This window comes from Impatiens glandulifera, chromosome 8 (assembly GCF_907164915.1).
Source record: "Impatiens glandulifera chromosome 8, dImpGla2.1, whole genome shotgun sequence".
In the NCBI taxonomy this organism is placed as follows: domain Eukaryota; kingdom Viridiplantae; phylum Streptophyta; class Magnoliopsida; order Ericales; family Balsaminaceae; genus Impatiens; species Impatiens glandulifera.
In genome coordinates, this window is record NC_061869.1 from 43283948 (window position 1) to 43297700 (window position 13753).

The following is a 13753-nucleotide window of genomic DNA, read 5'->3' on the forward strand; positions in this document are numbered from 1 at the left end:
CCTTCGAAGGGCATCTCTTTCCCGTTGATTCTAATGGGAAGAGCTCATGCTTAATTGTTGAGTTTTCCCTTCTCAACGATATAATCTCCAAGTCTCTTCTTGCCAAGGAATCCTCTTACTCCTACTGCAACAAAGTCTTTGAAATGGTGGTGGCTATTACCAGAGGTGTAGACATCAACTGGTCGAAGATTCTTTTCAATAACTTGGCGAAGATGATCTCTTCTCCAAAGAAATTATATGGGTGTGTTGTTCCTCTCAGCTTGTTCCTATGTTGTCTTCTCTCAGATGTTGGACATGGTTTCCACTCCAAACCCTCTAGAGTCCTGAACAACCAAAGAGTTCTTGACTACGTTCTTCGGGTAGGAAGACTAAGGTTGAAAAGAAGAGATTGGGCGTGCTATTTGGCTGAAAGAGCATATTAGGAATCTATCTCTTCAGGTGATGTTAAAATGGAGGAAAAGAAGTGGCCTTAGGCCCATGGAAAATTGAGGGTAAAAAGGGATAAGAAAAGACCCATTCTTTTTGAAGTTTTTGGGAAATTTTTGTTTAAGTTGTTTAACCCTCCCAGATCCCTTAAAAATATAAATATATGATCTTTTGTTGTCTTGCTGTTTATTTTTGTTCTACTGTTTATCTATTGGGTCTATTTGTCTTAATCTTTTTACTAAGTTTTAACATCATCAAAAAAGGGGAAATTGTTGGGTAAAATTGTTTTGACTAAAATATACTAAATAATAAGCTTATTCTAGGCCGACCTTATTTTGATGATTTGTGTTTAAAACTTAGTTGTATATAAACCTAAATTGTCTATTTGCTTTTGTGCAGGTGCATATATATAAGACTATGCTAATTTAGATGTGGTCTAAGCAGGCTAAATAGACGTGAAACTTAGTTAAAAATGGTAGTCTAACTCCTTTAGATGAAGTCTAAAGGAAAACGAAGTTAGACGTGGTACTCTAAATTCTTTAGACGAAGTCTAAAGGGAAACGTAGTTAGACGTAGTAGTCTAACTCCTTTAGACGAAGTCTAAATGGAAACGTAGTTAGACGTGGTAGTCTAACTCCTTTAGACAAATTCTAAAGACAAACGAAGTTAGACGTGGTAGTCTAACTCCTTTAGACGAAGTCTAAAGGGAAATATAATTAGACGTGGAAGTTTAACTCCTTTAGACGAAGTCTAAAGGGAAACATTATTAGACGTGGAGTCTAACTCCTTTAGATGAGTCTAAAGGGAAACGTAGTTAGACATGGTAGTCTAATTCCTTTAGACGAAGTCTAAAGGGAAACAAAGTTAGACGTGGTAGTCTAACTCCTTTAGACGAGGTCTAAAGGGAAACGTAGTTAGACGTGGTAGTCCAACTCCTTTAGATGAAGTCTAAAAGGAAATGTAGTTAGACGAGGATGTCTAACTCCTTTAGTCAAGGTCTAAAGGGATGCATAATTAGACGATGATGTCTAACTCCTTTAGACGAGGACGTCTAACTCCTTTAGACGATGTCTAGCGGAGCACGTTTAATGCCTTGCTTTAGAAGCCGTCTGAAGAAAGCATACGTCTAACCACGATCAACTAGATAATTGTATCAAATGGATGAATGCCACGTACTAAAATATCCTTCAAACATCCTGTCTAGTACAAGACCATATTAGAGGATATTCGGTGCACTACCAGTTCGGTACGGTTATGATCCATTTGCTCAGAGTCTTCTGTATTTTGGTATTATGGGCGGCCTTCCAACGGACACTTGCCACGTGTCCATGAAGAAGATTCGATCGTTGGTGTCCTTCTACTACAAATAGATGCTCAAGGACAATGGAAGAATCACCGAATCACTTGCTCACTAACTTGCAGACTTGCTTTATCATAGAATCAATTGAACACACGAAATTACTTGCTCTTGTTTTTACTGCTTTCTATCATCATTAAAGCTTAAGAGAGAGATTTTATTACTGTGTAGCTGTGAAAATATTGTTGAAAATATTGTAAGTTGAACAGAGGTTGTTCTGTTCAACAAATAGTTAGCTAGCTCAGTAAGTTGTATTCGATTCCAAGTATTTAGTGGAAATCCTTCCGATTGTGGAAGAAGGGGTGACGTAGGAGTTTTATCTCCAAACATCCATAAAACTCCATGTGTTCTTTACTTTCTACCATTTACCATCAGTCGTTCAAAGCTTAAAATCCGACGAACACTTCCGCACTTGAATCCATTTCAAGAGGTCGAAGGATTTGAGAAAATTAAAAACATATATTAATCCCTCATTGAATTATTTTTGAATCGTTTATTATAAGTTGTTATCAATAGTCAGACCCTAGTCTATATTGGTAGAACCAATCCTATCATGTTGGAATTGGAGGAATCAGTCTTCTCCATTACTAAAACAAAGACTGTCGTTGCAGCTCTCAGAAGAGGTGAATTCGTGGAAGCTTATGCAAGGGGCTGTGCGATCTTCCCTTCCATCAAAGAATGCCAGTCAAACTTTAATTCTACCTCCTACACACCAAAAATAGATGTGATCAATCACCTAACTGGGCTACTAGAGAAGTATGTCTCTACTACTCTTCGGTATATGGATGGGGTGAAACATCAAAAGACTCTGGATTTCCTCCTTAGCAAACCAACTTAACCATGACGATGAGAACGATCCCCTAGACTTCATTGAAGACATGCCTCCTCCTCAAGGCGAAATTCAATCTATCAGAACCGAACAAATTCTTATTGAAAAGGCTTGGACATCAAAGCAAATTCAGACCCCTTCTGAAGAACGTGAGTTATTTGATGGATACGAGGTAGGAGGACATTGTGTCAAAAAAAGTATGGTGGTATGTCAAGATATGATTGGGTGCGTTTTCATGAGCGAATAGAACCTACTTCTGCCGACGTAACATAATCAGGTCTTCTCGGTTCTTCATCTAAAGGTAATGAGAACGAGGATGGGTGAGATGAAGCCCACTCGTTTCCATCATCCGAAGCGGACAAGGATCCTATCTCCTCTCATCAGGTTGAGAATCCCGAACCAATCGGTGTTGAAGTTCCTCCTCCAGAACAACCAGTTATTGAAGAGAAAATTGAAGCTCCACATTCAAAGCAGCCAACTCCTGCTCAATCTACATCATCTATATCGAGTAAGTCTTCTAAATCTAAAGGAGTATCAGATTGTAGTAATCAGAACAGGGAAAAGAGCCTTAAAAGAACTGGTCGTTCCGGAAACGTCCCTTCAAATAAGTGGTCGTAGTGCTGTACTAATACAATCTATCCATCACTGTTCAATTTTCTCAACGCGATTTGATTCCGAAGAAACACCAAGGCAGTACATCCGATAAATTGTCATGGAGTCGTTAGCTCCTCGGCAAGAATCAATTCAGAATCGACTGGATCGAATGGAGGCAATGCATGCATCCTCTTCAGGTGCGCACAACCAAGAATTGGCAAAAATGAGGCAAGAGATGCTTCAAGAGTTGGGGAAGATGCAACACATACTTAACAAAATGCTCACCGTTCAGAATGAAACTAAATCCGTCGTTGAAATTATCACATCACAAATAATGGAGATGGACAAATCTCATAATGCTGCTGATGTTAAGAAATTGAGAGAACTTGAAGAAGCAGTTCAACGAATTCAAGGTGAGGAAAACGTTAATGTTGAAGCTGTTAAACAGATTGAAGTTGCTAAAATGGCTAAGACTGTTAAATGAAAGAAGGCTAAGAAAACTGGGGTTGTGGAAGATGGAATGACGTTATCCTAATATACTACTCAAGTTGTGAATTCTCGGTGTCAACCTAAAGCATATCAATAGGATGTTCCACGTAGCGCCCGGTCCAATCGACGATTGCGCCGGGTGATGGCTCTGCCACTAAAGAAGATCATGTTCCATCAGGGGGAAGGGGTCATGTAATTAATGTTCTGGTTCAGCTAAGTCAGGGTTTCATGATAGGATTCTTAGAAGATTTGGGAAAGAAGACACCAAAAGGGAGATGCTAAACTCCTCTTTTTCATTATTATTTTTCACTATTTACTTTTGCATCGTGAACATATTTCATCATTTTGGTTGAATGTTTGAACTCCTTTTTACTAACCTTTTTCTATTATCTCGGTTATTAGACAGGGTTACCAACTATTACAATAGTAAAAATACTTTTGTTCACATTGGCTGGTTTTGATAGTTTTAGGATAAAACAAACAAAAATGGAGAAATTGTTAAGAGATAGACAATAGGCTTTGATAATTTATTCTAAACAATCAAATAAGGAGAAATTGTTAAATTAAATTAGCTAATAAACTTAATAAAATTAGTCAACAATTATAAAACTACTAGGTTTTGAATATTTAGTTTAAATAATCAAAAAAGGAGAAATTAATAAGTAAAAATAGTTAATTAAGTAATAGTATTAATTAAATATTTAAATAAGAACCTAAATATGTGAAAATAATCATGTGCAGATTAAACTAGGTCGGTATTAAAATTAAAGTCGGCTTTATTAACAAATTGACTTTCTGACCAAATCGGCTTTTGGTCCAATCGGCTTTTTAAACAAATCGGCTTTTCAAGCAAATCGACTTTTCAAGCATATCGGCATTTGAACCATATCGGCTTTTGGTGCAAATTGGCATTTGGACCAAATCGGCTTTTGAAGCATATCAGGATTTGAACCATATCGGCATTTGGTACAAATTGGCTTTTGAAGCATATCGGCACTTTGAAACATATCGGCATTTGGAACAAATCGACATTCTAAACATATCGGTATTTTGAAGATCGACTTTATGCAAAGGTGTTTCCGGTATATTACAGATCGGCTTTCTGCAAGCATATCTGGCATTCTACATTTCGGCATTCTATGAAGCGCATCCGACACTTCACAATTCCCATACATAGTCAACCTAGGGAATTTATATATGGGTATTTCCGGAAAAGTCAAACGTCAGTTTTACACTTCCCAGTTGAGCATTTTCATTTAAGTGTAAAGACTAATGAAGATCTTCTTACACTAGTATAACCTGAATCAAAGACATGTCAAATAGTCTGAATCATACATTCCTTGGAGATTGAAATCGCATTAATGAGAATTTGGCTTATCATTATCTAAGTACATACAGATCAAAGAATATCTCTTACGAAGTACTATTCTAGACTTCAACCAATCAAAATCAAGATAGTGGTCTTATGAAGAAGATTTAGCCGTTGAACAGTTAATAAGTTAATATATATGCTCGGCATCTTCCTACTTAAGAAGACCGATGTCAATCTGCTTTAGCACCTGTTACCTTTTACCTGCTATGAACCTTTAATCTTCGAACAACTGGCTTTTGAGAACAATCCCTTTGCTATCAAATCTTTCAAGCTTTCAAAGTTCGATAAGCGTTCAAGTGAGTTAAAGTTCTAAAAGTGTATTACAATACTACCTATTCTGTGTGAGTGGTAAGCATTTTAAGTTGACATATTCGTTTCTGTTCAACAGGGTGAGTATATTGGAAGGTCGAAAACATGATATAACTAAGCCCTGGTTGTTCGACTGAGTTTATATACGTGTTGTAAACAGACTGAATATTATAGTGAATATCCTTCTCAAAGGTTTGAGGATAAGGGGTGACGTAGGAGCTTTATCTCCGAACATCCATAAAATATGTGTCTTGTGTTGTGTGTTCTTCATTATCTCATCATTCCTATTGATAATCTGTTGCTTCAAGTCCAAACAAACAGTTCCGCACTTGACTTTGTCAAGAGTTTGTGACGGCTTGTGTAGTGTTTGTGACGGCTTGTGTAGAGTAGAGACGAGATAACAGTATATAATGCCTTATTGCTTCCACTTCTACCGATTTCTCATCTCCCACATAAATGTGTATTTTAGTGTCAATTGGTCTTCGAGAAACCTTACAATGAAACACTTATATTAGTAGTAGTACCAAAGTCTAACCACTAAGTGTTTCTCGGTACTGAAGCTAAATGAACTTCAGAACAAACTAAATTATGAAATGTACCTTTCTTAGCACGCCAAATACGGTACTTAGGACATTCTTTCTTTTAATGTTCGTCCTTCTTACAAAAGATACAATTTTTATCAATTTTAAATTGAAGTTGAGCTTAAGTTCGTTTCTTTTGTGCTGAAAATTTATCTTTAAAAGCCTCATTTTTCCTCTTCATACCTCTTTCTTTAGAGGTTCTTCCCAAATGAGCACTTTCAGTCTTGTTTTGTTTTAATCTCTCTTCTTCTTGTACACAAAATGAAATGAGTTTATTAAGAGATCATTTCTCCCTTTGACAGTTATAACTGACCTTAAATTGATTGAATTGAACAGGAAGATATATAAACACATAGTGCACGAATAAGTCTTCAAACATCTCGAGTTTCAGTGCTTTCAATATAGAAGCAACATTAGATATTTCCATAATGCACTCCCTTATGTTTTCCTTACCTTTAAAATTCATTGAAATTAGTCTCTTTACAAGAGTGCTAGTTTTTACTTTATCACTTTTCTCAAAGTACTTTTTGATTTTGGCAAGGAAATCTTTGTCAATTGTTATCTCATCAGATATTGCACCCTTAAAAGCCTCAAATATGCCACGCTTTATGATCATAAGACTCAAACGATTAGAACGTTCTCACTTCTCATATATTCTCTTATCATGAGAGTTATTATCATATGTAGTAGAAGTGGGCTCATCCATTCTAAACAAAAAGACAATATCCATGCATCCGAGAACAATAAGAATGATCTCTTTCCAATCCTTATAATTGCTTCCATTAAGGATTGAAACGAATTAGCATTATCAGATACAGTAGCAAAAACTGTAATCATAAACAAAAACAAAAATAATAAATTACATTAATAACATGCTCATGACTATAATATTAAGTAACAATTTGATAGAAAAATTAAGTAGATTAATTTTTGAACCGGCCAAATAAACTAAACAGAGACTAATCTTCACGTGCAGGTACTTAACAAACCGGAACCGGTTGAGGCATCAAAAACCGGTTGCTACTACTTCAAAGAAACCAGCCTCAAGTGATCGAGTTAAAAGATCACAGGAACCGGTTTCACTTTCTCAAAGCGACCGGTTAACGAAGAACAAAAGATTACATTCCAACCGGATCATAATGCACAAGACACAGAAACCGGACAGTACAGATCAAAAGCCAGAAGATTCAAATCTCAAGAGTGACGTACCATGACGGAAGAAACGTGTCTTGAAATAATAAAAGAAGATCAGATCCGATCAGAAGCATGCGAGGAAAGCAATGATGCTTTGCTGATCCGATGCTGACAGCTGGAAGCGGATGCTCAACACGTGTATCAATCTGAAAACCGGCTATGTCATCATATGCTCAGAGTCACCTGCATGAATGCCAGGTGTTGAGGAAGTTGAAGCGTGCAAGCAACCTTTCTGCAAACAGGCGTGCTAATGATCAACCAATCCGCAAGAGAGAGAAGAAAGTAACCGTTGGCTACTTTCAGCTATAAAAGGAAGACGGATCGTCTTCATTTAATGCAGTTCGGTACTTGTAGTTGTGAGCATCATAAATTCTGAAAGTCATAAAACATTAAATTATAGAGAGATAAAGTCCTGTATTCTAAAACCGGTGTGCTTAAAACCGGAAGCTTTCTGTGTGTGTTTGTGTTGAGTTGTCGTATTACATCAAAGTGTGAGTTTGGTGTAACCGGCGAGTAGCGAAGTTGGGCTCGACCGGAAGTGTAATTGTAACTCTAAAGAGTTAGTGGAGATCCTTCTCATAACCTGAGAAGAAGGGGTGACGTAGGAGGGTTTGCTCCGAACATCCATAAACAAATTTCTTGTCTCGTGTTCTTTCTTTTGCTTTCATTTCTCGCCTACTTAACCTTAACCTCAAAAACAATCATACTCCTAAAACCGGTCACTCACCTTCATTAAACCGACTCCTTCTTAAACATCATATAAAGTCGCATTTGTTGCTTCAACCTGAAACAGACATTTCCGCCCTTGAACCCGGTTCAAGAGTCTGTGACAGGTTGTGCAGTGCTGAGAAAGGTTTTAGTCTCTAACCGGACTATCACCAAAAGAGTTGTGTGCTGTTTAAGCGGCCACCCTTCCTTAAACCGGAAAAACACCCCGGTCCTCCAAGGGCGTCCCCGATCCTAACAAGTGGTATCAGAGCAAGGTTCTTAGCACTCAAGCAACCAAAGATGGTGGGAAGCATGACCCACAGCGACAAGCCGCCAATGCTAAACAGCGAAGCATTTAACAGTTGGAAGAAACAGATGTATCTACATCTGATAACATTAGATGATGAGATGAGCCGAGTCCTGAAAGAAGGACCGATCAAGATCAACAAGGAGGAAAGCCAGTGGACGAGTGAAGATCGGAGAAGAAGCAACCTGGACAACCATTGCATGAGGCATATCTATAAAGCTATAGATAACAACACTTTGAACAAAATATCAGAGTGCGAAAATGCAAAGGAAGCCTGGGAAGCGATTATCCAGATCCATGAGGGAAACGAAAGAACCAAGGAGAACAAAATCTTGGTGGCTACGCAGAAGTATGAAAACATAAGGATGAAACCGGGAGAAAATATGAAGGAATTCAGCAACCGGTTCACCAGCGTAGTAAACGAGCTTCAGACACTCGGAAAGAAGTATGACAACCGAGAAGTGATCATCAAAGCTCTAAGATCACTGCCAAGCACGTGGGATATCAAGACCATGGTGATGAGGGAATCTAGCACCCTTGGGCAGATGAAGTTGCATGATGTGTTTGAGGACTTGAAAGCCTACGAATTCGAGATCTCGGATCGAAGATGAAGCATCCACATCAACCGCAACAAGAGCTTTGGTCACATTAGTGGAACCGGCGGCTCCAGTATCAACCGCACCGGCTCCAGTCAAAAACACTGATCAAATAACCGACGATGTGATGGCGATGCTAGCCCAGAAATTCGGGAAATTCATGAAGAAGAGCCAGCCACCATCTAATAATGATTTTAATTATAACTATGTAGATAAATCAAACAAGAGATGTTATAACTGTGATGGTTTTGGACATTTCAGGTCAGAATGTAGAAAACCAAGAAGAGACGATAGAAAACCGGAAGGAAATTATCAAGGAAATAATTATCAAGGGAATAATTATCAAGGCAACCGGTATCAGGGAAATAATTATCAAGGAAATAATTATCGGGGAAACAACAACAACCAACGAAACGACTACCGAAGAAATGATAATCAACATACTGATGAAGGAAAGGAGATTCAAAAAGCTCTCATTGCATCCGACGGTGGAAGCGAGTGGGCATATTCCGACAATGAAGACGGTGAAGAGAAAGTAACCTGCTTCATGGCAAACGACGAAGAGGTATTTGATTTCTCTTCTGATGAGTTTACTAAAGAAGATCTAGTTTCTGCACTCAACCAAATGGTTGCTGAGTTCAGAAATATGTCGGCGTATATACCAACACCTGTAGAACCTAAAACCGAACAAATAAATTATGAAAACGACAAAACATGTGAAATTGAAACGTATGAACCGGACGAACTATTCTCCGATAATGAGAAGACAGCTCAACCGGCAACCGAAACCGATGAACGAGCAATGTACGTCACGGTTGCGTGGGAGAGATCACGTCAAGTAGTGAAACAAATGTGTAACTATAAACGACATCCTAAGTGTAGATATGGTATCGGTTATGATCCAAGTAAACAAAATGAAACGAAACAATCTAACGGGATGAAACTAACGAAAAACAATCTTCCATTTATAAAATTTGTCAAAAGTTCACAAACCGAAAATGACCTAAAACCGGAAGAAACGCTTAAGTATGTAGGTCCTAACGAATCTGAAAAATGGCTTCATCCTGAGAGAAGGAAAGCCAACCGGAAACCAAATAAAAATAATAAAAACCGACATCAAAGAAGCCCATCACCACATAAGGCATTCTTGAGCAACGGCCAAGAAGTTAAGCCAAATATTATCAAAACAATAACCGGGAAAGTGATCCGACTTATTCAAGTCTGGATCCCAAAGGGACTAATCAACCATGGACCCAACTAAATGTGGGTACCAAAAAGGTGTAAATAATTGTTTGTTGCAGGTTAGGAGGAGCAACCGGTTGAAGAATTCTGAATGGTACTTGGACAGTGGATGCTCAAGGCACATGACCGGAAACAAGGAGCTACTGACCGACATCAAGTACGAAACCGGAGCATTCATCACATTCGGGGATAATTCAAAAGGTAAAACCGTGGGCAAGGGTAAGATTGTCCATGGTGAATTATTTATAAATAATGTGCTATTAGTAGAAAAACTAAGCTTTAATTTACTAAGCATAAGCCAAATGTGTGATGTGGGCTACAAAGTTGAATTTCATAAAAACTCATGTTTAGTCAAAAATCAAAATGATGACACTTTGTTAACCGGTAACCGGATAGGAAACATTTACAAAGTAAACTGGAAAACTGATTTCGAAAAACCTGTGTGTATGATAGCCGGAAATGATCCAAATTGGCTTTGGCACAAACGGTTAAATCACTTGAATTTCAAAACGATTAACTTTATTTGTTCCAAGGAACTGGTTCACGGCTTTCCAAATGTTAAATTTTCAAAAGATAAAGTATGTGCTGCATGTCAAATGGGAAAACAAGTGAAATCATCCTTTAAAAGTAAAGGAAATTATCAATCTGAAAGATGTTTAGAACTGTTGCATATGGACTTGTTCGGTCCGGTTAAAGTAACTAGTTTAGGAGGCATGCATTATACTATGGTAGTTGTTGATGATTACTCCAAATTTACTTGGGTTACTTTCCTAGCTTCTAAGAATCAAGCAACTTCAAACTTGATTAAACTGATTTTGAGAATACAAAATGAAAAATCTATCCGAGTAAACAAAATTAGAAGTGATAGAGGAACTGAGTTTATTAACAGTAATTTAACTACTTTTCTTGATGATTCCGGTATTAGGCACGAGTTGTCTAGTGCCAGAACTCCTCAACAAAATGGCATGGCTGAGAGAAGAAACCGAACTCTCAAGGAAGCCGCAAGGTCAATGATAGCCGATTCGGGTATCGCTCAAAAGTTTTGGGCTGAAGCTATCAACACCGCTTGCTATACACAAAATCGATCTCTAGTGACTAAACGGTTTTCGAAAACTCCTTTTGAAATTTATTTTGATCAAATTCCAAGTGTACGGTATTTTCGAATTTTTGGCAGTAAATGCTTTGTTCACAATAACGGCAAGAAGTACTTGACCGTCTTTGATGCTAAATCCGATAAGGGAATAATGTTGGGATATTCAATTGTGAGTAAAGCCTACAGAGTATACAATACTAGGACTTTAACAGTTGAAGAAACCGCACACGTTGTTTTCGATGAATCGGTTGAGCGAAACACTGCATTACCCTTCGACCTTCACAACAGAATGGAAAATTTCAATATCTATTCTGATGATGAAGACGAGGTTCCGGTTTTTAGACGCTTTGTCAAGGACCAAGCGGTTGATGTTGAAATTCAGCCTGATCAAGCTGCCTTACCGCAGAAAGTTGACGCTTCAGTTTCTACTGAAGAAATCGGTCGGTCTAACTCTGTTCAACCTACCGATCAGTCTAACCTTGATCAGCCAGCCGAAAGCTTGGTAGACACGTCTCGGATTAACCTCAGAAGGAACAAAAATCATCCTCTTGAACTAGTAATAGGTAACATATCCTCACCTGTCCGAACTAGGCAACAAAATTTGGATCACTATGGAAACTCTGCTTTCATATCACAAATTGAGCCGAAAAAGGTGGATGAAGCACTGTCAGATCCAGATTGGATCTTGGCAATGCAAGAGAAATTAAACGAGTTTGAGAGAAATAAAGTCTGGTACCTAGTTCCTAGACCGAAAAACAAACCGGTCATAGGCACACGATGGGTATTCAGAAATAAACTCAATGAAGACGGTTTAGTTACGAGGAATAAAGCCCGGTTAGTGGCTCAAGGCTATAAGCAGGAAGAAGGCATTGATTTTGAAGAATCATTCGCCCCTGTAGCTAGACTTGAGGCCATTAGAATATTTTTAGCATATGCAGCTTTCAAAAAGTTCAAAGTTTATCAAATGGATGTTAAAAGCGCTTTTCTAAACGGTAAAGTAAACGAAGAGGTGTATGTTAATCAACCTCCAGGTTTTAAAAATCCAGAACATGAAAATCACGTTTACCGGCTGAATAAAGCTCTTTACGGTTTGAAACAAGCTCCAAGAGCTTGGTATGATACTTTGACTCAATTTCTATTTGATCACAAATTTACAATAGGTTCAGTAGACAAAACCCTCTTTAAATTTGAAAGAAAGGAGCAAATTTTACTTGTTCAAATTTATGTTGATGATATCATATTCGGGTCAACCGATCCAAAGTTATGTGACAAATTTTCGAAAATGATGACTGACAGATTTCAAATGAGTATGACGGGGGAAATGAGTTTCTTTCTAGGACTTCAGGTTAAGCAGATGGAAGCCGGAATCTTTATAAGCCAACCGAAGTATACAGCCGAACTGCTGAAGAGATTTGGGATGGATACATGTGCCGAAGCGGCTACGCCAATGAGTCCTTCCGTGAAGCTGGACAAAGATGAAGATGGTCAAGCCGTTGACATCACAGCATATCGAGGAATGATCGGATCGCTGCTGTATCTCACAGCTAGTCGACCCGATATCCTATTTGCGGTTGGAGTGTGCGGAAGGTTCCAAGCAAACCCAAAGCAAACTCATTATACGGCGGCTAAAAGAATCTTGAAATATCTGAAGGGAACTCAAGAAGTGGGACTCTGGTATCCAAAAGACTCGAGCTTCAATCTAATAAGCTACTCAGATGCCGATTACGCGGGATGCAAAATCGACAGAAAGAGTACAAGTGGAACCTGTCAGTTTCTGGGTGACCGGTTAGTCACTTGGAGCAGCAAGAAACAAACATCCGTTGCAACGTCAACCGCAGAGGCGGAGTACTTAGCGGCTGGAAGCTGCTGTGCACAACTCCTCTGGATTCAACAGCAACTCAGGGACTTCGGAATAGAAGCAAAGGAGTCTCCAATATTCTGTGACAACACCAGCGCCATAGCGATCACATATAATCCGGTGCTGCACTCAAGAACAAAGCATATCGACATCCGACATCATTTCATCCGGGAGCATGTTCAGGAGAAACACATCCGGCTGGAATATGTGTCGACCGAGCAACAAGTAGCGGACATCTTCACGAAACCGCTACAGGAAGCTAAGTTTTCACATTTTCGAAATATCTTGGGTCTTACTAATCTTAATCAATTGATATAATCATAATGCATGCGTGTACATAAAACCGGGATATGCGTTCAAGGAGAAGCTAAAACTTTTCAAACCATATTCAAATAAGCCATTAATAAATCAAATATGCTAACTGGGAGGAAGTCTCCGGTTATGCCCGATTACCTCATTATTTCAAATCAAATGTATGTTTACTATACGGTTGAAATAACCAGGTTGAAATGGATAAAACAAATCCAAAGTTGAACAACTGTTGATATTAATCAACTCTTCTTCATAAACGGAAATATCCTACTAAAACCGGCTATGGAAAACCGCTTAGTACATATGCACTCTGGTCTGATGAAATGAATTTTTCCGGTTAACCTGAAATGACCGACCTAGTTTTCATGCATATTTTGAAAAATGAAGCCTGTGATTAATTAAAAACAAGTCTACCACAATCGAGATGACGACATGTGTCCATCATCAAAGAGAGGGAGACTTACATCTTGTCAATAGATATTTTTC

The 13753-nt window shown here is 38.4% G+C and overlaps 1 protein-coding gene across 1 annotated transcript; it reads right to left on the reverse strand.

Annotated features, from left to right (window-relative positions):
• Nucleotides 1-6240: 6240 nt before the first annotated feature.
• On the reverse strand, nt 6241-6573 carry LOC124913364. Its single transcript, XM_047453953.1, has one exon. It carries the CDS (start codon nt 6571-6573, stop codon nt 6241-6243), a length of 333 nt encoding a protein of 110 aa, XP_047309909.1.
• Between the last annotated feature and the right edge of the window lie 7180 nt (nt 6574-13753).

Coding starts and splice junctions, on each gene's coding strand:
- LOC124913364 (XM_047453953.1), bottom strand. CDS start 6,573: ATGATCATAAAGCGTGGCATATTTGAGGCTTTTAAGGGTGCAATATCT.